Source organism: Hypanus sabinus, chromosome 9 (genome assembly GCF_030144855.1).
Source record: "Hypanus sabinus isolate sHypSab1 chromosome 9, sHypSab1.hap1, whole genome shotgun sequence".
In the NCBI taxonomy this organism is placed as follows: domain Eukaryota; kingdom Metazoa; phylum Chordata; class Chondrichthyes; order Myliobatiformes; family Dasyatidae; genus Hypanus; species Hypanus sabinus.
This window is the reverse complement of record NC_082714.1, coordinates 26,224,155-26,252,079: the sequence shown is the minus strand read 5'-3', so window position 1 is coordinate 26,252,079 and position 27,925 is coordinate 26,224,155. Positions and strand designations below refer to the sequence as shown.

The following is a 27,925-nucleotide window of genomic DNA, read 5'->3' as shown; positions in this document are numbered from 1 at the left end:
CAAACCGCCAGTGTTTATTCCTCTGAGGGAGACCAGGCAAATTCAGAGAGAGAATAATTGGGGCATGGTCAGAGATCAGTATACTCTGATAGTCACAAGAGTGGGCAAATGGAATAAGTTGGTTATCGAGTAAGAAATAATCAATTCTAGTGAAGGTATGGTGAACATGTGAGAAAAAAGACTAATCTCTCTCCGTAGGATGGAGGAAACACCATATATCAGAGATACCATAATTAGAGAGAAACAATTGGATAGCTAAGGCAGATTTAGTAGGTGGTCTAGTAGCAGAGGACGATCGATCCAAATTAGGATCTAACCAACAATTAAAGTCACCACCCAATATAAGAGAGTATGAGTTTAAGTCTGGTAGTGAGGAAAAAAACCGTTCAAAAAAATTAACATCATCAAAGTTGGGGGCATACAGGTTTGCTAGTGCAACTTTGGTGTTATATAGTTTGCCAGAAACAATAATAAAATGGCCATTTATATCAGATATTTTATTATGGAATTCAAAAGGAATATTTGAGTTAATAAGAATGGAGACTCCCCTAGCTTTAGCAGTAAAGGATGAATGAAAATGCTGACCCGCCCACTTTGACAAAAGCCGGGAGTTATCAGAACAATGAATATGAGTTTCTTGAAGGAAAGCAATGTCAGCTTTGAGTTGTTTGATATGTGAGAATACCTTCCTCCTTTTAACAGGGTGATTCAATCCCTTTACATTCCAGCTCACGAATTTAAGTGCACTAGCCATTATCGATTACTAATGCATAAAAGGCAGAAGGCATATAAAAAGTCAAGCAGTACAATAGCAGTCTGGGAGCAGAGATGGAAACATAGATTCATAAAATCAAAACATATACATGTCCTGAGCAATAAAGAGATATAATATATACAGTGAGTGATGTTGAAACTAGAAAACCCACCCCATCCACACAACCCAAAACTAGACGGCTACCAAAACAAGTAGCTTGCTCTACCAAAAAAATTAACCCAAATACAACTTCCAGATCTGTGTCATTAACAGCAGTTCCGTGTAAATACTATAACAAATAGTAACTAGTTTATGCACTAGAAAACATAACTACAGATTAGAACACCTTCTGCAGGAATATAAAACTTAATACAGAGAAAACTGGAAGAGGACCAAAACTAACCTGCCAGCGAAAAAATTATAGAAGAATAATGTAAAAGAAAGGAAAAAAAGGATAAAAAAAGGAGAGGAAGGGGAAAATTATAAATTCAAGATGAGTATTTATCAACCATTTACAGAGAAGAGAGAAAAGAATTCAGAGATTAGAAAAAAGGGGTGAGGAAAAGAAAAAGGTATAATAAAATAAATATAAAAAGAAGGAAAAATAGATCGGCAATTAAACTGTGAACCAATAAACAGGAAGGCCTTCACTGAAGACTTCAAACCTCCAAAACAAGTTAAAGTCAGTTGTAGAACTCTGTAGATAAAGTTGTACAAAAATAAAAAATAGATTACACACACACCAAATCCAGGGAGAGATTGTCAACAGCCCTTAGAGTTTCGATGAATAATGTCTGAATGATTCAAGTAAAGTCTGAATCCAGAAAAAGTAATTTTACCATTTTAGGAGGTCTGATCGGGTTCCGAAGATGGCTGGATAGCCGGAAGACTTGCCACAAATGCTTCAGCTTCCTTGGCTGACTTAAACCATTTGTATTTCCCAGTGTTAAGCTTGATTCGTAGATCAGCAGGGGAACGAAGAGAGGGTTTAAAACCACGATCAAAAAGCACTTTCATTGTGCCTTTAAACTCAGCACGCATCTTTAAGGTCTGGGGTGCAAAATCTTCCACAAAGCGAATGGTTGTATCCTGGAAAATAAAAGAAACTCTGCGACGTGCCTCTACGATCAGACGGTGTTTTACCTGGTATTGATGGAAGCACAAGATTACTGGTCGCGGGCGGTTGCCCAGAATTCTGGCGGGAACATGCACCCGGTGTGCCCGTTCGAGCTCAGGCGGGTTTGGAAGCAAATCTTTCCTGAATATCTCACAGAGAAACTCGGCGAAAAACTTCACTGTTGATCCCTGTTCGGTGGCCTCTGGCAATCCAAGAATTCTAAGACGTCTGCTGCGATTTTCGAGATCCACCATTTTGAAAAGGAGTTTGCCACACTTTTCCTCCAAGCTGGAACAGAGAGTCTCCAAGTATCGAACACGACTTTCTAAATCTTCAGAAGTCGAATCGATGCGAGATAAGTGTTTGGCATGCTTGTCCACCTTGTCGTTGATCCGATCCAGCTTGTCCTCCAACTGTTTGAAAGCGGTTTTGAATTCCTTTAAAATTTCGTCTCGGAACTGACCGAGCGCAGCCAGGGTCTCGTCTGAGAGAGCCGTAGCTTCCTTTCTCCCGGATTTAGAGCTCTTGCTAGACATTGTAAGTTAGATGTGTTCACAGGCAAGTAAGAGATACCGAAAAAGTTCCCAACTAAGGTTTAAAAAATGGAGACATTTAGTGCAAAGACAGCGACAGTAACGGAACAAAAGTTCGGAGCAGCTAAGCAATCGCCATCTTACCGGAAGTCTATCCACTGTTTTCTGTAGCCCTTTCCAATCCTGGGCATTGGTGTTTCCATACCAGGTCATGATGCAACCAATTGGGATACTCTCCATTATGCATCTATAGAAGTTTGTCAAATCTTTTGGCGATATATCCAAACTTCAAAGAAAGTAGAGGCGTTGTCATGCTTTTTTTTTGTGATGGCATTGATGTGCTGGTCCCTGGACAGACCCTCTTGATAAGATGATGCCAAGGAATTTAAAATTCTGCACCTCTGATCCCCTAATGAAGACTGGTTCATGGACTTCTGGCTTCTACTTTCCTTAGTCAATAATCAGCTCAGTCCTGATGAAGGGTCTCAGCCTGAAACATTGACTGTATTCTTTTCCATAGATGCTGCCTGGCCTGCTGAGTTCCTCCAGCATTTTGTGTGTTGCTTGGATTTTCAGCATCTGCAGATTTTCTCTTGTTTGTAATCAGCACTTTGTTTTTGCTAATGTTGAGTGAGAAGTTGTTGTTTTGGCACAGTTCAACCAGATTTTTCGATCTCCCTTCTACTGCATATGCCAATTTATCACCACCTTTGATTTGGCTAACAACAGTGGTGTAATCAGCAAACTTGTATATGGCAATGAAGTTGTACTTAGCCAAACAATCATAAATATAAAGTGAGCTAATCACAGAGTATTGTGGGGTACCTGTGATGGCGATTGTGGAAGAGCTGTTGCCAATTTATAATGACTGGGGTATGTAAGTGAGGAAATTGAGGATCAAGTTGCACAGGGAGGTATAGAGACATCGGTCTTGAAGCTAGGGGATGACAGTGTTGAATGCTGAGCAGTAGTCAATGAAGAGCATCCTGATGGATGCATCCAGGTGTTCCAGAGCTGAGTGAAGAGCAATGAAATGGTATCCACTATTGATTTGTTGTGACGGTAGGCACTTTGGTGCAGACCCAGGTGATTCCTCAGGCAGGAGTTGATGTGCTTCATGACCAGCCTCTCAAAGCACTTCTTCATGGTGAATGTAAGTGCTACTGGAAAATAGTCATTGATAGCATTATGATAGATTGATTTATCCAGACAGAATGCTTTCTATGGTGCTTTGATAAAAATTATCAATTTTTGATGGGGACATGACAAATTCCTTTAACCTCCTGAGGAAGTAGAGGTGTTGGCGAACTGTTTTGGCCATGGCATCAACATTGTTGGACCAAGAAAGACTATTATCAATGTTCAATTATATTTTTGAAATGTAACCTAGGAACCTGAAATTGACAAAGTTCTCAACCTCACCAGTGTTGATGTAGACAGGAGCATGTGCACCATGCTGAATGACCTGCAGTTGCAAGGAACCATTTGGGACTATATACGCAAAGTTGAAAACTGAGCAACAATTGTATTAAACTGCTTCAGAAAGGGTAGGGATGTCATTTCATTTCAAATAATCCATGATGCAGAAAGGGCACAGAAGAGTCAGCTGTGATACTGTGTAAGATCATTGACCAAAAATGCTAACTTAGTTCTTTCTGCCTGACCAGCACTTTCTGCTCTACTTCAGATTTCCATCTACAATATTTTGCTCTTGTGCCAGTATTTCACCCTGATTGGAAGGTGCACATAAAATACATAATCCTGTCAAGAATTAATTGACTGAAGACTCCAGAAGATAATGCTGTGCCTGAAAGAAAACTGAGACAAATATTGCACCTGGGTAAGTTTTGAATACAAATAATCAGATTTATTATGGGGCAACTTCATACACTATCTATTACCTGTCAACTGTCCAAGGATTTAAAAAAATACTAAATTAAGATCTCAGACTCTGTTATTCGCTGTTTTTAATACTCAGCTGTTGTTCATGGCTAGTCAATTTGTTGAGTAATTCTGTCTGTTGAAGATTTGCAGCTGAAAAGTTAGGTTATCCTGACTCATTTATCCATGTTAATTTATCATTTATTTTCCTACCTTCACTTTTGAATTATGATCTTCAACTAGGATTGAGTATGTAAGCTGTGGTTTGGCTTCCACCTTGGTAATTTGATAAGGTAGTAATTTCACTTACTCAAAAGGAGACAACCTAATTGAGGGCTGCTAAATTATATTAAGCTTGATGTTACCTGATCACCATGAGATGGCTTGCTAAAGGAGAAGGAAAAGCTTCTCATTCCACATTGGAAGATAATCTATTGTACTATTCTTTAGGAAGGAATTACAGGAGTGAAATTATAGATTTGTCTAGTTTTTTCTTAATGTGTGTCAGGGTACAGAGATATACCTTCCTTAAAATTGATTTTTTCCATCTTTGATCTAACTGTATTTTATGCAGTTCCAACTTAACTGATTTTATGGAGAACCTCTTGCATATGTATATCTTCAGATCTTGGTTGCCTTTTAATGTCCTTTTATGCCTGCTCTTGCATTCTTGGGAGAGGTGTATGGGGTGTCCAGGGAGGGGTAGCACCACTGGTGAAGGTGTCCATACTGATACTGCTCACTCACCATTGGGTCCCTCTGCACACTCAGCTCTCACCTGTGGCTCCAAGTAGCTGTTTGCATGCGTCAGCGGCCATACTCTGGTACACTGCTTTGACAGGTGGGCTAAACCAGATGAGAGTAGCTGGCAAGCCTCATACCCCAGTGACAGAGGGACATGCCTGTCCTAACATGTGCAATCAGCTCTAGCGGACTGGGAAGATGAGATCAACAATGAGATCCAATGGCCAGGAAGGTGGCTCTGCAAAGCTTCATGGAGAGCGAGGGGCATGACACAGCAGAGAAGAAGTCCTGGTTATCCAATGCAACAAAAGAAGATCCCAGCTTGTGATGGCTACTCATACCACTGGACCCAGATTTCTAAGGTTGAGAGAATGGAATTGCCCCATTGCAATGGCTTTTCTTTTTTAAAAACTCTCCCAAATAAATTTCCTGGCATTGTTGGATAACCAACATCTGCATTCTTAAATTTCTCAGTCCCTGTCCTCCAACAACCTCTGCTCTGCCCTGCAGTATTATTTGCAGCCTTCAATACAACTTAATTCTTTGGGTACCTTTGTCAAATGATGTTTAAGTACAAAATGGAGGCCTTATCTTAATTACTTATCTTTAGCCCAAAGTCGATCCCCCTATATCATTGAGCATTTCATCCTCAGTAAATGGTGCATTCTTTGTGTCTGAAAAAAAGCATTTTTGCAGAAGATATAAAATAACATCTGAAAATCCATCCATATAATTGGCACAGGATTCTCTTTAACCATGTAATTTCTTCAGAAAAAATGAAATCAGTATCTCCAGCTTGCTTGTTATAAATCGCTGTTTCTGATTTGCCAAGTTATTCACCATGTGCAACTTAACAACACAAGTTTATCCACCTAAAAAGTAAAATGTCATGAATATTTAGTTTGAGCATTCAATACAGAAAATTTAGAAAATTGTGATTGTGGATGTATTTTCTGTCAGAGAACTAGATGAAAAACATAATGTTGATCAAAAGAGAGAGAGAGAGAGAGAGAGAGAGATATTCCCTAGATTACAATATTTATTCCAAACATTACCAATACAATTACCGCAGAAATTTTTTCAAGAGTTAAATAAATGTGTGAGGAAATTCCTTTGGAAAGTTAAGATGTCAATAATATCTTTGGAAAAATTGACATGGAAATTTGACCTAGGAAGGTTACAATTACCAAATTTTAAGAATTATTACAAAGCAAATCAACTTAGATTTATTGCATCTTTTTTTGATGAAGATAAACTGGCATGGATTAAAATAGAATTAGACAAAATAGGAGAAAATATACCAGAAGAGTTTATATATAAATGGGAATCTAAATGGATACGGAAAAAGAAAGAATCTCCTATACTAAAACATTTGATTGATTTATGGAATAAGATAAATGTTGATGATGAAATAAAGAAATCTTTATTAGCAAAGAGCCCTTTAATTCAAAATAAACATATCCCTTTTACAATGGATAATCAACTTTTATATAACTGGTTTCAGAAAGGGATTAGAGATGTATGGGACTGTTTTGAAAGAGGTATATTAATGTCATTTGACCAGTTAAACAATAAATCTAAAATATCAAATAAAAACTCTTTTCTGTTATTTCCAATTAAGGGCTTATTTAAGAGGTAAACTGGGTCAAACAATGTTATTGCTGAAACCTAATGAAATAGAAACTTTAATTCATAAAGGAAAAATTTTAAAAATTATTTCTGGTATGTATAATTTGATTCAAAAACAGGCAATTAAACAAGGAATTCATAAGTCAAGACAAAAATGGGAAACTGATTTGAATATTAAAATTGATGAAACAAGTTGGTCAAAATTATGTCTGGACAGTATGACAAATACAATAAACGTTTGACTAAGATTAGTACAATATAACTTTTTACATCAGATATATATTACACCACAAAAAATAAATAGATTAAACTCAAATTTATCTGATCAATGTTTTCGATGTAATCATGAAATTGGTACTTTTTTACACTCTACTTGGTCTTGTTCTAAAATTCAATCTTTTTGGACAATTTTAAGAGTTTTACTGGAACAAATTATTGGAATACAACTTCCACACAATCCAATATTGAAGGGATAAAATCAAAATCCAAATTGAATAAATATCAGAAAGAATTCGTAAAAATTGCATTGGCAGTAGCCAAAAAGGCTATTGCAGTTACTTGGAAATCGGATTCATACTTAAGTATAGATCGTTGGAAGAATGAAATTTTTAGCTGCATTCCACTTGAAAAAATTACTTATAACTTAAGAGATAAATATGAAATATTTCTGAAAATTTAGCTCCCTTATTTACAAAAAATAGGATTAAATATACAGGTGCTCCGAAGGTAAAATTATTGGTTATCTGGGGAAAGAAATAAATATACATATTAAAGTTATTATGAACTCCATGGAACATGTGGGGATCTTCCGAAATCCAGGCATTCTTTCTTTCTTTCTTTTTTCTTCTTTTTTTTCTATAGGGATAGGTTAGGGGGGAGGGGTTAAGGGGAGGGGGAAGAGTTGACAATTTTCTTTTTTCTTTCTGTAACCTATTTGAAAATTCAATTAAAAAATTTAAAAAAGAGAGAGCGAGAGAGAGAAAGAAAGATGTTATGATCAGTTTTCATATGATCAGGACAGGGTGCAAGCCAATATTTGACCCCATTTTGCCAATTAAAGTTTGCATTGTTCACCAATTAAAGCAACAAGGGTGATTGAAGTATCAAAGTGAGTGCGGAGGGTGAGCACCAGGTGCCTGTCTATCGATCGCTCTGCTACGCTACCAGAGAGAGAAGAGCCTGCCGCTGCAGAAATTGTTGCCAGGTTTTTTCTGCATTTTGGATGTGGACTTGGAATATAAAATCTTTTTTACAGTCTTATCGTTTTTATATTTTGTGCTTTTTCTCCCGATCTTCTCAGTTTATTCTTTTGTGTGGGGAGGGGATTTAGGGGATTTAGGGTGCCTGATCCATTTTGTATTTTTGTGCAGGAGAAGGTATTTGGGGGTTGATGATCATGCTGCCTTTCTTTTCTTTCTTTCTTGGTTTCATGGCTACCATGAAATTGAAGAATTTCAGAGTTGTATTCTTGGATAATAAAATGAACCTTTTCTTATCAACTTCACATTGGCTAGTTTCTCAATAGTATTCAATTCAATTGTCATTTAGCCAGATAGGAATACTCATGAAGACAGCCAAACGAGATAGACCCTTCCACCCCAGCCCACCGACATCATCTGTTGACTGGCCCCCAAGGCCCACTAGGCGACACCATGGCTTTGAGGCCCAGTCATCACATACACAAGCACATTAGTAAAAACATAACCAGACAAATACGTATGTAAACATGAGGAAATCTGCAGATGCTGGAAATTCAAGCAACACACACAAAATGCTGGTGGAACGCAGCAAGCCAGGTAGCATCTATAGGAAGTACAGTCAATGTTTTGGGTCGAGACACTTTGTCAGGACTAACGGAAGGAAAAGATAGTAAGAGATTTGAAAGTGGGAGTGGGTGGGGGAGACCCGAAATAATAGGAGAAGACAGAAAGGGGAGGGATGAAGCTGGGAAGTTGATCCAGTCTTGCATCCATTGTGCTTGAAGATTGCCAGAAGATATGTTGTGCTCCTCTTGATCGCTGCCTCTGCAATAATAAATCTAGATGCTGTGAGGGAGTATGTACACATGATGAAGCAAACTGAAAGCACCTGGATGTTATAAATTTATAAGTAAGGATATTTATCCATTTTTGTTAAAAGAATATAATTCATAAGGAATTCTCAGACACAATTACCATTAGATCAAATATCCATTCTCTAACTTTTCAGTAGTTTTGACTTTAATTGGCACAACTTTTCCCAGCTATTCCTTCATTCTTTTTTCATTCAAGATGGGGGGGGGATCATGCATTTATTTTTTCTCTGTTTTGTAATTTATCATGTGGTTTGGGGTATGGTAGAAGCAAATAAATATAGTTACGTATTCATGCTTTGTCTTAGTTTAGTTGAGACAGAGTGAGTCTGAGGTGATTTTTTCTTTGGTTGACTGTTTAATTGCACTAATTTGAATGCTAACGACTCTTACTTTGCTATATCACTTATTTAGTTTTGTTAGTTTTTTATTGCTATAGAAAGTTCATCTTTGATAGTTTCATAATAAAAGATCAAAAGTATTTTTTTCAACTTGGAACTCAGTTATATGGAAGCATGTCGTACAGAGTCAATTCTTGTACTCAGTCTCTCAGAAGGTTTGGTTTGTTTTCAAGTAACCGCTACATTTTCGTCAAGAAAAAAAACAGTTATACCAAACAAACACCTCAGACCTGTTGGTGAAATTGGGGCAGCTTGTTCTGGAATTATCCGTGACATTTGGTTGATGATTTGTGGTTTGAACACAGCTTTGAATGGTAGGTGCTCCCTGTTCACTGTGGACCATTGCTTGATTGCATGGTGGTTTCCTGAGGGTTCTTCACTCTCTTTCATTGAAGTGCTGAAATATCATCAATGTTACCGACACTTGAATTAAATGCTGTTTGTTTGGTCTCGTTTAAGCACTGTGGATGGATGCACAGTCAGCTCGTTGCCTATGTTTATTGAACAGAATATTGCTGTGTGTTTTGTGAATGTGCTGCAGGTGAACAAATAGTTGTGAGTTGTGCAAAAAGAAGAAAGAAACATGAGTGAAACATAGAGACATAGAAAACCTACAGCAAAATTCAGGCCCTTCAGCCCAAAAAGTTGTGCTGAACATGTCACTGCCTTAGAAATTACTAGGCTTACCTATAGCCCTCTATTTTTCTAAGCCCCATGTACTTATCCAAAAGTCTCTGAAAAGACCCTATCGTATCTGCTTCCACCACAAATGCCGGCAGCACATTCCACATACTCAGCACTCTCTGAGTAAAAAACTTACCCCTGACATCTCCTCTGTACCTACTCCCCAGCACCTTAAACCTGTGTTCTCTTGTGGCAACCATTTCAGCCCTGGGAAAAAGCCTCTGACTATCCACACAATCAATGCCTCACCTTTTACACCTCTATTAGGTCACCTCTCATCCTCCATCGCTCCAAGGAGAAAAGACCAAGTTCACTCAACCTATTCTCATAAGGCATGCTCCCCAATCCAGACAACATTTTTGTAAATCTCTTCTGCACTCTTTCTATGGTTTCCACATCCTTCCTGTAGTAAGGCGACCAGAACTAAATTGAAGCATGGAAATGATGTCAGCAACCCTGAAGATGGGGCTGGTAAAAAAGGAATTAAATTTACTGCGAAAGCTAGGGCTTTCAAATTGAAGGTCTTTGAAAGGAGTATAAGAGAAATGTAAACAAAATTGTGAGCCACCTTTTAAGGATATTAGGAAGAATAAAGAAAATACCTTACAAGTGCAATCTCATTTTGAGGACTTGACCAATCTCTGTGAAGCTGTCACTAAGCAACATGAAACACTATTGTCAATACTTCCCAAGGATGAACAAACGAACAGAATGAATATTTTTTCAGAGATAGCTATAGCAGTGCATTCATAGAGGATGTGAAACAATGGTTTACCAAAACATTGTATATGTTGAAGGTTATGTTGTCGCAACAAGTGAATTTGTTTCTCACATTCCAAGGCATGTTTTGACTTCTCACTTAGAGGATGACCCACAGGATGACATGAAACTGAATGACAGTTTGTAAAATTCCAGTGCTTGAAGTTCAGCTGCAGAAGGAAAATCTTCTGTATCTCAAACCTCCTCTGCATGCACTAAAACAGAAGCTGATTTAGCTGCATTATTTGCACATCAACAATTATGGAAGGACAGACATGCGATGGAAGAGCAAACAGCGCAGCTACAAAAAAGAAAGGAATAGCCTAAGTTGCAGGAAGAAATTGCTACACATTTGGCTAAAGTTAGTGTGCTAAGGACTTCAAGTATGGCGAGCGCTGAAAGTATTGGAGCCATTGCAAGTGATTTGCAGTGTCAATAATGGACCTTATGCAATCAGAACAATGTTGGGTTGGACTGTGAGTGGACCACTGAAAGGAGACAATGGTGATGGGAGAGACTGTGCACAGCTGAGCTGACAGTTAACAGGATCTCACTTTTGAACTTGGATGGGCTTTGGTAGTAGCACTTCAAGGCAGAGTTCCCTGGTTTGTCCAGAGAAGACTGCAAGTTCATTGAGCTGGTTATGAATTTTGCAAAACTGGCAAACTACCAGATTTGATTAACATCCCAAATAACAGGAAAATTACAGAACAGCATGCTCTAAACCTAAGTAAGTTTAAGAAGGATTTGTCATTTTCCACTGACTGTACAGCTTTCATAAAGGATGTCATCTTCAAAGGTTATGCCAAAAGAGTTCCTGCAGAAGATCTGAAATGCAGTGATGAGAATGTCTGGTATATTCCACATCATGGTCTTTATCACTCACAAACTTTGTGTTGTGCTTGACCACAGTAACTTTTCAGGGAATATGACTTAATGCTCAACTTTTACAGGGACAAAATCTTACGAGCTGACTGATTGGAATCATAATCAGATCCAGAAAATAATCAGTGGTGATCATGATGGATGTTGAATCAATGTTTCACCAGGTTTGAGTACCAGCAGGAGATACAGATCTGCTGAGGTTTCCCTGGTGACCGGATGGTGACCTCAGTCAAGACATGGGTGATACATCTCTTTGGAGCAATTTCATCACTAAGCTGTGCAAACTTTGCTCTTAGGAAATGTGCAGAAGGCAATGAAGAACAGTGCAGCTGTGAGACAGTGGATAAGCTTTTACATTGCTTCTATGTTGATGACTGTGAGGAAGAAGCGGTGTCTCTCTATCATGACTCTGTATCCATTTGTGCTAAAGATGGCTTTTGACTCACAAAGTGGATAAGAAACAGATATAGTGTGCCAGCTGAGATACCAGAAGAGCAGAGCAAAAGACACAAAAGATTTGGATTTGGATCAAGATATACCTTCAATGGAGAGAATACTGGGTGTGCAATGGTGGATTCAGTCTGATACTTTCAAGATTAAGATCGCAATCCAAGATATACCACTCACCAGAAGGGGGATCCTCTCAACAGGAAACTCCATCTATGATCCTTTAGGAGTCTTGCGTCTGGTTGTGCTATCTGCTAAGAAGATCCTATAAGATCTCTGTAGGAAAGAACTTAGCTGGGATAACACTATATCAACAGCAGTTTCTCATGAGTGGACAAATTAGCTGGAAGAAATCTGCCAGTTGGAAGACTTCAAGGTTGTTAGATATTTGAAGCCCCTGGATTTTGGAGAGGTTACTGCTGCATAGTTCACCACTTTACAGATGCAAGCGAAGATGTCTATGGAGCAGTGACCTACCTACTGTTGCGGGACATGTGCTCTCAGGTGCACAGTGCTTTTATCATGGAAAAATCTAGGGCAGTTCTGTTGAAGTCAGGTTCCATACCTCATACTATGATGGCAAGCCTTATGGACATATTGTGGAGGAAGGAGTTGCACAGGCAGCTTCATGACTCAGTTTTTTCATTTTGATGGTACTTCTGTGTTGAAATATATCAAGAATGATACTTCCAGGTTCCAGTCATTGCAAAACAGAGCTTCAGAAATTCTTAAGATCTCACAGACATCTGAATGCAGGCTTCAAGCAGCCCTGCAGATGTGACCTCCAGAGGGTTGAAGATGAAAGCATTCCTGAAGAATGAGACATGGGTGTCAGAGCCTCAGTATCTTCTTCAGTCTGAAAGGTAATGGCCTGTGAATCCTGAATTTTCTGGTGAACTCTTGTTAGATGATCCAGAAGTCAAGAGGAGCGTTACATTGAAGAGGAGGTGGACACAGTTACACATATAATCCATCACTTCTTATCTCAGATCTGTTTGAGGAAGACAGTTCTAGAGGTCAGAGCCTGCTCTTGTTTCCTTGTCAGAAGAGAAAGCAATTGAGCATCACTTTCTTTGGAGAGACAGATTGAGAAAGCCAAAGATCAGATCGGCTGAGGTTGTCTTTTGGTGGGGGGGGGGGGGGCTCAGAGAAGTTGAAATGGAGATCATCATCTCTTTGCCAAAGAAGGAGATTTCCAGACGAATTTTCATTTGAAAAAGGGAGAAAATATGGAAGGGAACAGCCATATTTCAAGTACAATCCAGTACTTGGAGATGGTGTCTTCAGAGTTAGTTTGGCAGCCATACCTGAAAGAGTCTAAACATACTGTTATACTGGCAAAAGATCTTCATATCTCAGACATCATTCTGAGGTATGTACATCAAGTGGTGGGCCTTGGTGGCCATAACCACATGTTATTCAGGTTGTGACAAAAATACTGGATTTCCAGTGCTAATATATCTATAAGAAGAATCTAAGTGTGTTGCTTGTTGATGGTTGCAGATAACTCCAAGATACCAGCACGTGGTAGATCTACCTCTGGACAGGGTCTCTCCAGATGAACCTCCATTTACTTGTGTCAGAGTGGACTACTTTGAACTTTTTGATGTGAACAGCAGAAGGAGTACAGTGAAGAGGTGTGGGGCATATTTACCTGTTGAGCTATACCAGCTGTTCACATTGAAATGGCATCTTCTGTAGACAGTAATTCCTTTGTAAATGGACTTTGATGTTTTATAGCAAGTCGAGGACAGGTTTGTGAACTGTGCTCGGAAAATGTGACAAACTTTGTTGGAGCTGAGTGTGAGTTGCTAGAAACGATTGAGAAGTGGAATCATTCACACATCGGTGATGCCCTTCTTTTGAAAGGAATTGAGCAGATTCTTAAGCCCCTGGCTGGTTCACATCATGGAGGAACATGGGAGAGATTGATCAAGTCTGCACGAAAGGTCCTCAATTCCACCATGAAGGTACAGAATCTTGTCAAAGAGGGTTTCCACACAGCCCTTTGCAAAGTAGAGACTATTATTAATGGTCATCCAATTAATGTTCCCCTCCTATCCCAATGATTTGCAAGCACTAACACCCAATCATCTGTTGATTCTGAAGACCTCATCATCATTACGACCAGGGGAGTTCCAAAAGGAAGACATTTATGCTGGTTGTAGATGGATGCAGGTTTAATACATGTCAACATGAGAAAATCTGCAGATGCTGGAAATTCAAACAACAGACACAAAATGCTGGTGGAATGCAGCAGGCCCGGCAGCATCTATAGGAGGAAGTACAGTTGACGTTTCGGGTCGAGACCCTTCGTCAGGACTAACAGAAAAAAGAGATAGTAAGAGATTTGAAAGTGGGAGGGGAGGGGAGACCCAAAATGATAGGAGAAGACAAGAGGGGGAGGGATGAAGCTAAGAGCTGGGAAGTTGATTGGCAAAACAGATACAAGGCTGGAGAAGGGGGAGGGAAAGGGGGAGGGAAGCACCAGAGGAAAATGGAGAACAGGCAAGGAGTTATAGTGAGAGGGAAAGAGGAAAAAATAATTAAAAATTAGGGATGGAGTAAGAAGGGGAGAAGGGACATTAACAGAAGATAGATAAATCTTCTGTTTTATAATTAATTGAGAAATAATTAAGACTTAATTGATTAATAATTAATTGAGAAATAATTAAATAATGACTGAATAATTGAGAAATAATTAGGGGCTGGGATGCAGGAGCCATCCATCTATTTTCTGTCAGCCTGCATTGTAATTTGTCATATGGGTTGCGGTGTGATAGAAGTAAATGAGTATAGTTTAATTGAGAATGAGCTGGGATGATATTTTTGTTGACCACTTAATTACACTAGTTTGAATGCTAATTACTTTTATTTTGGTATATTGCTAATTTAGTTTTGTTAGTTTTCAATTGCTGTAGATTATTTATCTTTGTTTATTTCATAATAAAGGATTGAGTATATTTTGGCTTGGTGAAATCCATTAAGCAAGTTGTAGCTCAACAAGTGCTGTTTGATATCATAACCAATTATTCCTTCCATTGATAGCACAATCAATTGTCCCTTCTATCAGTTTGCTGATGGCTGAGGGTAAACCAAACACCTACAAGTACATACCTCTAGCACATTCTGTTCTTCCAAGAGAAAAGGTATTCACTTGGGCTGTATGCAGCTCTGCTTGAAACCCATTGCAAACCTTCATACTGCACTGGCACTCTTGCAGCAATGAAACAGATCTCCCCACTGTGTGGTTTGGGGTAAAGTTGACAGGCTGAATCAATGCTGAGATGCAGGGTTCAAGGCTACTATGATGAGTGTAGACCATTGCCAGGGACAAGTAGCAACCACTCTCATGCAGTGATATAATAGTCCCTCTTTCATGTAATTTCCCCAAATTCTATTCTTTTTTTTAATTTTACTGGCGATGTCTGAAAGAAAAATGATTCAGAAGGTACTTATACATACTTCGACAATAAATTTACTTTGATTTTGAACTCGTGTTGGGTGTGACGGAAGCTGCTGTCTTTCCCTGCTCTTTGGTTGGCTACTGGACTGTCCCCAAACCAGAGTTTAATGGTGACCTACGAGGATCCCTTCCAGACCCACAGCAGTATACAGCAGGGGGAAGTAGAGGTTTGTTCTAGTTTCCTAGGACAGCCCTGTCAGTAACATCTCTTTATATTTAATGATCGTGTGGTGCCCCTCTCTTTCGATGGATATCGGTGATATTGGAGGATGGTATCATGGTTCTGCATTTATGGATTTGACTACTGCATCTATGGACTGTGGACTTTTTCAAACTTTAGTTTTTTTATATTCTGTTTTTTTAAATCACCCATTCATTTTACATTTTTTTTGTACAAGGGGAGGGCATTTGGGGGTTGATGTTCTGTTGTGTTCTGTTAATTATTTGTGTGGGGGAGGGGTTATTTGGGATTCTTGTTCCACTTGTGTGGGGCTTTTTGGGGGTTGATGATCGGGATGCTGTTCCTTTTTGTGTGGGGGCTGGTTGATGTTTCTCTCTGAACGACTTTCATGTTCTTTCATTGTTTCATGGTTATCTGTAGAAGACAAATTTCAGAATTGTATATGGATACATGTTTCAAAAATAAATGAACCCTTGAATGAATTTTATTACTGATTCCATTTGAGCTCCGATTCCTGGGATTGCAACCTGAGCATGAACATACAAGCAGGATAACAGAAAGTCGTTGCTTTGTAGGATGTGACCACTGGTGTCCCCTGTGTGATCTTCACAGCTTTTCTTCAATTGTTGAGTAAGAATAATTGTTTCAGTATATTGAGATATTTTACTGTATGAATATTTTCATGTGCCCAATTCAGGATACCTGCTGAATACCTTGAGGATTCATTTTATTTTTGTTCTGTTATTAAGAGGAAAAGAAGATGAGAAAGAGGATGAGTGTATTAATGGAAAGTTTCTCTGGTGGAGGAGCTATAAGTGAATGTATGTGGCGGCTGAGTGGTGGATTATGTTTCTTCTGTGCAATTGTAAGACGGTGGAACATGCCCACCAGGCAGACCGAATGTGAACAAAGAAAATCTGAGCCGAAACAATGAGGAATAGGTAAAAATGGCCTGTATTGATGAAGAGGGAAAAAAGTGAAATACCTCACAGCAGCAGAGAGTTTGACTTTGAGGTTTTGAAAGGCGCAACGTGTCCAGGTAGAAAATGAGGTGTTCATCCATTAACCACACACCTGCCGCCCTGTCTGCTCCCTCCTGTCCCATTGTTGGAGGAGCTTGCAGGCCCCACACTGCCTGATCAGTAGGAGAATTTGCGGTTTCTGCGGGACTCACAAAACCGAATTCATCCTTTGCCCCGATGGCCCGTCCGAGAAAGGAAAAAGAAGTGTCTCCTGTACATTCGGCAGATGGCGCTGACTTTTTGGCACATTACTGTATATGCTAAGTTTGTTTACAAAACCTTCACCAGATGGCGATCTTGTTAGTGAAGACTATGCAAATTCTAATTTAAAATATCTTAGTATTTAAATTAATAACCCATTACTTGCTCTGTTTGAGAAATATAACCCTTTAATCGTAATAACAAAAGTGTTTGTTCTTGGAACTTAAGTATTCTTGAGGACGGATTCTGTTTGGAGTTGCTTCTAAACAAGAGAAAATCTGCAGATGCTGGAAATCCGACTGTTTGCTCTTTTCCATAGATGCTGCCCAGCTTGCTGAGTTCCTCCAGCATTGTGTGTGTTTGTTTGATGTGTGTGTGGCGCTTGGAGTTGCTTATATCTGTCTGGTCTTCGAATTGAAACAATGAAATGTTTGAAGCACTTCGGGCGTCCGCCTCAAATATTATTTGACTTTAGATAGACTTCGACACAATGACGAATGATACCACATTTTTTTAAAAAAACGGGGAGAACAAGGGGGAAACCCCGCTGCTCTTTCGATTACGACTTCCATTGAAACCCAATTAATTGCTCTCGTCGTTTCTTCGGAACAGAAGCAGGGAAATAGTGTGTGCTTTGTGTCATGATCAGGTTACTTTGCCTGTATGGCTCGCGAGTGCTCCAAGTCTTTTTACTTTGACGTGCTGACAACCGCCTGCAAATCCTGCGAGCTCCACTGCAACGATGCCAACAGGCGACCTGCCGCCTGCCAGGTCTACAGCTGCGGCGGTAAGTAGGAGCGCGAGTGGACGCTGAAACAGAGTGCGAAGCGCGCCGGTGCTCTCAAGTACTCTGTACCAGAATCAGAATCCGGCGTGTGTCATGAAATTTGTTAACTTAGCAGCAGCAATTCATTGCAGTACATAATATAATAGAAAAGATAGTAATAAATAAACAAACAGGTAAATCTATTACAGTATATGTATATTGAATAGATTAAATATCTCGGAGCCCATGCGAAAAATAGTTAGCATGTTACTGAAACTGCCTATACATTTTTTACAACCCAAGAATTTTGCAAGTCACGATGACCTTTTGAGGCTTCCTTGAGGGCTGAGTGCATGGCAGAGCGAATTATAATCTGAAACGTTTTCATGTCAATTTTATTTTAACTAGTAACGAATTGCCTGTGTAGTCAATTCAACCACAAGTGTGGAGTCCAGCAAGTGCAAAGACTTGAGCAGATGTCTGGGGCAGATGCTTCAACTGAAACATGCTAAGTAAGATGATTACTATATTTAGGAGCTTTTCATTATGCTAATGAATTTAGTTTGGTTAATTAAAATAGCATTAGTTCTTTAGCAGCCTCTCAGATTGAGATGACTGGCTTCTATCCCTTTGATTCTGAGGTGACTGAAGAAGCATTTGTGGAAATCACACTCTCCTGTGCAAGGGACACAGCGGCTGAGTGGGTAGGTTGTGAGGTGGTGTGCTCCCTGGGCAGTTCATGCAGAGTAACTGTGCGCTTCCAATCTGAGAACTTTAAATTCTCAATTCTGTCCTCAGTTCTACTTTTCCACATTGAGCAGTCAAGAAGTGAATGGGAATACTGCATTTTTTTAATGAGGCTTTGACTGTACCCTTCAAATCTTTTCCTCTGTCCTGGTAATCTATCCCCATGACAGAACCTGGAAGAGCTTGTCTGTTCAGGAGTCCTGTGTGGGGCTTGCTTTACAGCCACTGATTAAGCCTCAATGCTAGAAAAGATGGTTGGCGACCCTGACCTCAGCTCATGTCCTGTGAAATTGAGGAAGGGGGTTCCTGGAAGCAGTATTGGTGTTGTATTTCCAATATCCTGTGCTCTGCTGCAGAAAACTTGGAAGTCAGAAACATGTAGATGGTCAGGAACCACCCATTAGAGTGTGAGGTTTTGTGCCAGATGTGAGGAATTTTTCCACAAATGTCTAAATTTGGTGCTAGTGTAATGGAGATGGTGAGTTTAGTTGTTGATAACTGCCTTTGTTGAGATATGAGAAGTGGTCCATGTTTTCTAGGTCCTTATGAACCTATATTGTCAGACAGCAGTGTTATATTGTTATGGGATTCTTGTCTTGCAAATATTAAGCATGAAGTCCATGCTACCTTCTGCTCTAGTGAATGAAATTACACTGGTTTACAGCGTGGCTGCCAAATGCATGTGTTATTTGCATACAGTTGCTGAAGTATAGAAGTTTGGGTGACCTAGTCATTGATGTCTGAACAATATCCTGTGTGTTCCCAGAATCAGAATCAGGTTAAAATCACCGGCAGATAGATACTTTATTCATCCCCAAGGGGAAATTCAACATTTTTCCAGTGTCCCAAAAACTTATTGTAGCAAAACTAATTACATACAGTATTTAAAATATGATATGCATCTAAAATCACCCTCCCAAAAAGCATTAATAAATAGCTTTTAAAAAGTTCTTAAATAGTTTACTGAAGTGCATTGAGTGGTAACTTAAGCTCAGTCCTAACCCCGGCACTTACCATGTCTTGCCCCTGGTGGTTGAATTGTAGAGCCGAATGGCATTGGGGAGTAATGATCTCTTCATCCTGCCTAAGGAGCATTGAAAATGTCATGAAATGTGTTGTTTTGTGGCAGCAGTACATTGCAATACACAATACAGGTTGTGCAACCCTATTTTGAAATTTTTGGGGCCAGAAGTGTTTTGGGTTTCAGATTTTTTTTGAATTTTGGAATACTTATATCTATATAATGAGATACCTAGGGGATGGAGCCCAAGTCTAAACATGAAATCAATTTATGCTACATATGTAGCTCATGTACACCTGGTGTGAAGCTCACAGAGTGAACAGTCCACAGCCAGGGAACAGTCTGACATAATGGAGCTGGGTTCTCCACTGAGTGGTGGGATTGAATGACTGTCCTTAACCACATCTATTACTGGGTTCCAACACTATGACTGACTTCATATCTGCCATTGATTTCAAAAGGCCATCCTTTCCACAGAAACTATGACAGGAGTGGGGGTTAGTTGTATATAATATTTTCAATAATTTTGTGCATTAAACTATTACCTTTGATTTTCAGTTTGTCGTGATAGATCTTTGCTTGTTTCATGATCAGCATACTATTAAGTGGCATATGTTCACCTCAACGCTGATGAATTCACTCTTTCAATACATGATCAAGATCTTTATTTTTATTTTGCTTCGTGCAATAATTTTCTATTTTTCATTAAACTCTGTTCATTACATATGTGAGATCACTTCTCAGAACTATGTGTGGTGTGCAGAGACCTGTGCAAAGCCTGAGAACCTTCCCAGTCCCTTGTGGAATTTTCCATTTGTGATGTCATGTCAGTGCTCAAAATAAATTTGGATTTTGGAGATTTTTGGATTTTGGATAAAAAATAAAATGACAATAAGAAAAAAAAATATATATATATAAAATAAATTTAATATGTAGTGCAAAAATAGAGGAAAAATAGTGTGGTAGTGTACATGGGTTTATTATCCATTCAGAGGTCTGATGGTGGAAGTGAAAGAGCTGTACCTGAAACATTGAGTGTGTGTCTTCAGGCTCCTGTACTGCCTACTTGATGGTAGCAATGTGAAGAGGTCATGTTACGAGTAATGGAAATCCTTAATGATGTGTGCTGCCTTTTTGAGGTATTGCATTTTGAATGTATTCTTAATGCCGGGGTGACTATTGCAGGCTACGTTTACAACTTCCTTCAGCTTTTCTGATCCTTTGCCATGGTCTCTCCATACTAGATAGTGATGCAACCAGTTCAGCTGCTCTCCGCAGTGTATCTGGAGATATTTGCAAGAGTCTTTGTTAACATACCAAGTATCCTCAAACTCTAATGAAATATAGCTGCTGTTGAGCCTTCTTTGTAATTGCATCACTAAGCTGGGCCCAGGATAGATCTTCAAAGATGTTGACACCCAGGCACTTGAAGCTGCTCACTTTTTCCACTGCTCATCCCTGAATGAGGACTGGTATGCGTTTCTGATATTTATTTGATGGCGGTGAAGTGCATCATTGCTGGAAGAATGTGTGTGTGTATGTGTGTGCCCTTAACTTCTGGTGGAGTCATCGGGGCGCCATCATGACAAGCTTCTTGCACCAATCTTTTTGACAATTGCTCATATTGGGCATCTGAAACCTGGTGGAGCCCATCCCTCTCCAGGTTTTTTTTTCAAGGTTGAGTTGCTAGTTCGACATTCAACCCAGGCACGGATGGAGAGCGTGCAAGGGAGCCGGCTGGATTTGAACTTGGGACCTCTTGCCCCGAAGTCCAGCGCTGATGCCACTACGCCACCAGCCGGAGGCGTAGGTGGAAGAATAATGAGGGAAAAATGGGCAATGGCACAGCCTAGTATAACAGCAATATTCACTGAGATTGGTACTTTGTAGACCTGTAGGTTAGGGTAAAGACTTGCAGGCCATTCTGAAAGGGACAAAATTGAGGAGCGTTTTCCCTGAAACCTCCTGGCATTAATGAGGTTGAGAAAGACTATGTTTAAGTGCTGATGTTATTCTTTGAAGTTGTACTGATGTTGTCCTTTGGAGCTGTTGAGCAATGAAGATCTTGACCATCTATGCTTTTCATTGTACGTAATTGCTATTTGGGGAGCAGCTATACATTTACTGGAAGGAGGATCCCAACAATGACTTCCCCTTTGCAAGCAGAATCTCTACAACCTGCTAATACAATCCTCTTTCCAGATGTGGATAATGAGATTGTGGTTTGGCAAAAGATGTAGAATGCAGATTGGAATATGATCTACTCCTGAGGTCCTGTTGTCCTATTTTGAGGTATATGGATTTCAGGATTTCTTGTCAGTCAGGAATGATGGTAAGACTGACTGTCACCAGATGAGCTAAACTGTATTAGGTACACATGTACAATACTTGCATTTGATGTATTTTCTACAAGTGTTAGGGTTATAGCATTCCTTGGCTTTTTATTCCATTTCTCTCCTTGTGTTTTCTATGATATTAAACTAGTTTGTAAGTTGCCTTTGTGTCACCTTTAACCCCAATTTGAGCTTCAGACCATATCTGGACCATTGTTGAGAACACTCTTTTCCACCACAGTAATATTGTACAAGTGTACCTCTTCAAAAACCACCATCTGGGCCCTTGTTATGTTCAAAATCAATTATTCAAACATAAACAATTGGCTAAATTCTATCTTGAGTAACATCCCAGATGCCCATCCTTTTGTTTAATTCTAGCTCATGTTGTTCTGTTAATTACAGTCATTACCACACCCATCCCAACCCTCTCAGCTCTGAAATTCTGTCCCCAAACCTTTTGATTGCTTTCTTAATTGTTTTAAGTTGTTTGCCATATCTTATGAGCTCTGGGTGAAATTTATTGAGTTTATACTCCTTAGAGTATAAAGTTATTAGAGGTCCAGAGATCTCTTTTTTAAGAACACAATATTGGTGTAATATATGACAGACTGTGCAATGTGCTGATATTATGTTAGAACTTAAGTATTTAATGGTATCAGAGGGCTTGAATAACGCAAGAAAATGTAATGTAATGTAATCATCATAGCTCCAGCCATACTAGAAGAGGCCACAATCGAAACCAATTTTGTGGTTGTCTGGCAGTCAGATACAGTGGCATCCCTAGCTAGTGTGGATCAATTTCCATTTATATCAACGGATTCATAACTAAAATATAAATTGCTTTAAATGAGAGTTGTGCATTCACATATGCCCATTATCCTCCATTCATTTGCATTCATTCTGATAGTTTGTTCTAATATTTATCGGGTAATAAAACCATAGAACCTTAGAACACTACAGCACAGTACAGGCCCTTCAGCCCTCCATGTTGTGCCGACCCATATAATCCTTAAAAAAAAGTACTAAACTCACACTACCCCATAACCTTCCATTTTACTTTCATCCATGTGCCCATCTAAGAGGCTCTTAAATACCCCTAATGTTTTAGCCTCCACCACCATCCATGGCAAGTCATTCCAGGCACTCACAACCCTCTGTGTGAAAAACTTACCCCTGATGTCTTCCCTAAACTTCCCTCCCTTAATTTTGTACATATGCATATAAATAAATGTTATTTCCAAGTGTTAATAAAGCATATGGACTCTGATTGTAAATAATACTGAATGCTATCATCAAACTAAGGCTGACAGAATTATTTCTAAGTTACATGATACTTGCTTAACTATTGTTATTGCAACCATTTTATTTGTATGTTTTGAGATTAATAACATATTAATCACTGCCTGGTCTTCATGCTCCCCTCTGTGACTTTTTTAATATGAAATCCATTTTATTTTCTTTTGCACATAATTTATGCCTCTGTTCATGAATTGATTGAAAATAATTTTCCAAGTATTTTTTGACATTTGGAAAGATAACTACCAGATATATAAGATCTGGATATAAATACTCCTGATATGGCCCAGGTGCAGGTCAATGGGATTAGGCAGAAAAATTGTTTGGCATAGCCAAGAAGGGCCAAAAGGCCTGTTTCTGTGCTGTAATGGTCTATGGTTCTATATGATACCTGGTCTACCTATTTATTTATTTAGAGATACAGCATGGAATGGGCATTTTGAGCCGTGTCACCAGCAACCCAGATTTCAAACTGGTTTCATTAAGAATCGGTATTCTTTTTTTAATGTTAGAAAATTGATTAATATAATTCATACTTCATCACCCACAGTCCCAGAATGTGTTATCTCATTAGATGCTGAAAAAGCCTTTGATAGAGTTGAATGGACATATTTATTTAATGCATTGAGAAATTTTAATTTTAGTCCTAATTTTATATCATGGATTAAACTAATATACTATAAACCTGTTGCTTCTGTTCTTACAAATAATTATAGATCCTCCTTTTTTCAATTATCTCGTGGTACGAGACAAGGTTGTCCTTTAAGTCCTTTATTATTTAATATTGCGTTAGAACCTTTAGCCATTGCTATTCGTGAATCTCCTAATATTTTTGGTATTACTTATAATGAGAAATTATATAAATTATCACTCTATGCTGATGATTTGCTGTTATATATTTCTGATCTTGATAGATCTATTCCCACTATTTTATCCTTGTTGGCTCAATTTGGTAGTTTTTCTGGTTATAAATTAAACTTAGATAAGAGTGAATTATTCCCTTTAAATGCGCAAACTTTATTGAATGACAGGATTCCATTTAAAGTTGTTATTGATAATTTTACCTATTTAGGTATAAAAATTACCAAGAAATATAAAGATTTATTTAGACTGAATTTTTTACCTATGCTTCTTCAAATACAACATCTTACTACAAGATGGTCTCCCTTATTCTTATCATTAGTTGGTCGGATTAATGCTATTAAAATGATGATTTTACCGAAATTTTTATATTTATTTCAAGCCTTACCAATTTTTATTCCTAAATCCTTTTTTGACAACATTGATTCAAAAATTTCCTCATTTGTGTGGCAAAACAAAAACCCCAGGTTAAGTAAAAGGCAATTACAAAAATCTAAAGAAGATGGTGGTTTAGCTTTGCCTAACTTTAGATTTTATTATTGGGCGAATAATATTCGTGACCTAACGTATTGGAAATTGGATTTGGACTCATTATTGTGTCCGCACTGGGTAAATTTGGAATGCAATGAAGTAAAGGGATATTCTTTATTCTCTGTTCTTGGTTCTTCTCTTCCTGCTGATTTAGTTAAATTTAATAAACAGATATCTAATCCTGTTATTAAACACACATTACGAATTTGGTTTCAATTTCGGAAATTTTTTACTTTGAAAAACTTTGTGCTTGATAGCCCTATTTTATTTAATTTTTTCTTTAAACCTTCCTTGACAGATCAAGCCTTTAGCATATGGAAAAGGAAAGGTATAAAATGTTTTCGTGACCTTTTTTTTGAAGGTACTTTGATGTCCTTCGACCAACTTTCCAATAAATTTAAATTACCTAAATCTAATTTCTTCAGATATTTACAAATCAGAAATTTTTTACATAAAGTTTTACCATCTTTTCCCAACTCAACTTCAACGGATTTCTCAGATTTGATTTTTACCTTAAATCCTTGTCAGAAGGGATTAGTTGCTTTTATTTACAACATGATTATGAAGATACAACCAGAGATGTCTGATAGAATTAAACAACAATGGGAAAAAGAACTTCGATACAATATACCAACAGATAAATGGGAAAAAATTTTACAAATGGTTAATTCTTCTTCTATATGTGCTAAACATGCTTTAATACAATTTAAAATTGTACATAGAGCTTATATGTCTAAAGATAAACTTGCTCGATTTTATTCTCATATTAACCCTCAATGTGATAGATGTCATTCAGAAGTGGCTTCACTGACCCATATGTTTTGGTCATGTCCTACTTTACATAACTATTGGAAGGACATATTCGTTACCATTTCCTCAATTTGGAACATCGATTTACAACCTAACTTTATTACTGCAATCTTTGGTATACCAAATGAGGATGGTAATCAGTTTTCTCCTTCAATCAGACGAATGATTGCTTTTGTAACATTAATGGCCAGAAGGTCTATATTACAAAATTGGAAAGAAGTAAACCCTCCTACCACGTCTCAGTGGCTTTTTCAAACTATTTCTTATCTGAGTTTGGAAAAAATTAGGAGCACTATTTTTGACTCGTCAATTAAATTTGAAGAAACTTGGGGACCGTTCATCCGACATTTTCATATGAATTAATTTGGCCTTTCCCAGACCTTCTCTTTGTTTATTCTTGTTCAGGTATGGAGTTCCGGAGTTCTTTGACACTATCATATACTTATAAACTGTTATTATTGCCCATGTTAGTTTTCGTTTAGTGTTTGTTTCATATATATATTTTCTTTCACACATTTCTAATTTTTTTTCTTTTTCTTTTGATGATTAGTTTTGTTTTTTTTCACATATAATTATATAGTCTTGATTGATTAATGTACTTTTTTGTTGTTGATGTTTAATAGGATATCATTATCCTATTATTAATGTAATCTTAAGTCAATTGTATTCATAACCTACTCATTATTATGTTATGTTTTTTTTATATTTATATGAAACTCAATAAAAAGATTGAAAAAGAAAGAAAGAAAGCAACCCAGATTTAACAAGTTACAATAACCAATTAACCATCTACTGGTATGTCTTTGGACTGTGGGAGGAAACTGGAGCACTCAGAGAAAACCCAAGCATTCCACAGGGAGTTCATACAAACTCCTTCCACAGGACGATGGGTTTGAACTCCAAACACCACTGCCCTGGGCTGTAATGCTAACCACTACACTACCATGCTTAAAAGATGTATTCATGCAAAACAAATATCAAGACAATGGGAGAAAGTTCAAACAAATCTGATTGTTTAGTCAGGAGCATTAGAGCCTGAGAGAGAGACTTGATAGAGGTTTATAAAATTTTGATAGACCTGAATAGTCTTTTCTCCAGAGCAGAAGTGTCAAAAACTGGAGGACATAGTTTTAAGGTGAGAGAGGGAGAGATTAAAGGAGATGTGTGGGTTAAGTTATTTACACAGAGAGGGGTTGGTGCCTGGAACATACTGCTAGGGGTGATACTGGAAGTAAATTCAATACTGGTGCTTAGGAACAAGAACATGCAGGGAATGAAAGGATATTGATCAAGTATGGGTTAAATAAGTTTGACATCATGGTTGGCACCTACAGTATATCCTGTGCTGTGCCGTTCTGTGTTCTAAGATGTGAGCTTTAAGCAGAGGATCCTAAATGTTGGTAAAAGGGATTGCTTTTAAAGAGGATTTGAAATAAGGTGAAGATATGACAAGATTTTGAAAGAAAAATCACAACAGAAATTAGAAAATCAAAGAAGGCAGTTTGGGTATGATGGAGACCACAGACCCAGGAAACCTGAGCCTGAGAAATACCAAAGTTTATGGGAATTGAAGTGTGAGAAGAATCTAAATAAATTAATGTTCTGGGGTTATTATGGTATCTAAACATCAAAATGATAATTAAATTAGAGCAATTTTGTTGACTGATGCGCAAAATCAAGTGTGAAATTGTGGCAATACACACAAAATGATTTCCAGCATCTGCAGATTTTCTCTTGTTTGTGAACCTGTAGCAGATCCTTGGATAAACTGAAGTTTTTGTCTGGCATATTTACATTTTTTATTTTATTTAAGGTCACATTTAAATAAATTGACCTAGCTAAAATTGAATATGTAATTACCCTGCAGCTTAAATGTCATTTATAATCCATTCCTTTTGTTCTCTTCTGAATTTTGTCAAAAGCAACTTCTTCATTTCAGCAGTTTCTGTCTATTCATCAGCAGTTGATGTCCATGCCATTTATAAACTACAAATATGTAGTTAAAGTACTGTAAAACCAGTTAGGTAATTACGTCAATTAATGTTCCTGTGCATGCCCATCGGACTTGGTGTGTCTGTGCATCTTAGGCAAAGGAGGACAATGCCACAATTTACTGGTGTACTATGCTCCACAAAGTAATCAGAAGAATTTCCAATATTTCTATTTCCTCCAAGGAAAGAAATGTGTTTAACATATTTCATTGGAAGCCATTAAGAACTATTTTAACAATGTTATTTTAAGAATAATTGTAAATTATCCTTATGAGTTCTATTAAAAATTGGAAAATTTAATTAGCTTAAATGTGAAGTTATTATTCCATGGATCTTTGAAATCAATGGAACAAATAATCCTACAGTCTATTATATCTCTCATTTGAATATTTTTGTTTCTTACCCGTAGGTACTCCAGTGCCTACAGTGACCATTCCCGATGCAAGTAAACTCACATGGATTATCATTGGATTACTTCAGCTTTTAATATTAATATTTATAGTATTTATTCTTTTCATTCGAAAATTGCATCAACGGAAAGCAAATGTACCATTTAAATCTACAGGTGATGCTTAAATGTTGATTTTTCTATTATATGGTCATTAGAAATACATTTTAAAATTAAATGAGCGACAGCACCAGCTTGATTAGAAAAAGTAATGAAAAACTGGTAACATTAATTTGTAACTAAGGTTACCATTTTGAGAATTCCTAAGTATATAACCTTTTTACAAGATAACGTTCATTAGAGCCCCTTCTTTGTTTGGAGACTAAGCTTGAAAAAGATGTAT

The 27,925-nt window shown here is 37.9% G+C and overlaps 1 protein-coding gene across 3 annotated transcripts in view; it reads left to right on the top strand.

Annotated features, from left to right (window-relative positions):
* The window catches only part of LOC132398799 (tumor necrosis factor receptor superfamily member 17-like), a 57,489-nt gene that overhangs the window by 24,808 nt on the left and 4,756 nt on the right, over nt 1-27,925 (top strand). Inside the window, exons 3-4 of one of the 3 annotated variants that reach the window (XR_009513798.1) lie at nt 4,092-4,244; nt 27,544-27,699. Coding sequence is in view for 1 of the 3 variants with exons in the window: in XM_059978643.1 (XP_059834626.1) it covers nt 17,439-17,562; nt 27,544-27,699 (280 nt within the window). In the remaining 2 variants the exon portion in view is untranslated. Of the gene's footprint in view, nt 1-4,091; nt 4,245-17,343; nt 17,563-27,543; nt 27,700-27,925 lie in introns of those variants that run through there. The other 2 variants (XM_059978643.1, XR_009513799.1) reach the window with 2 other exon arrangements.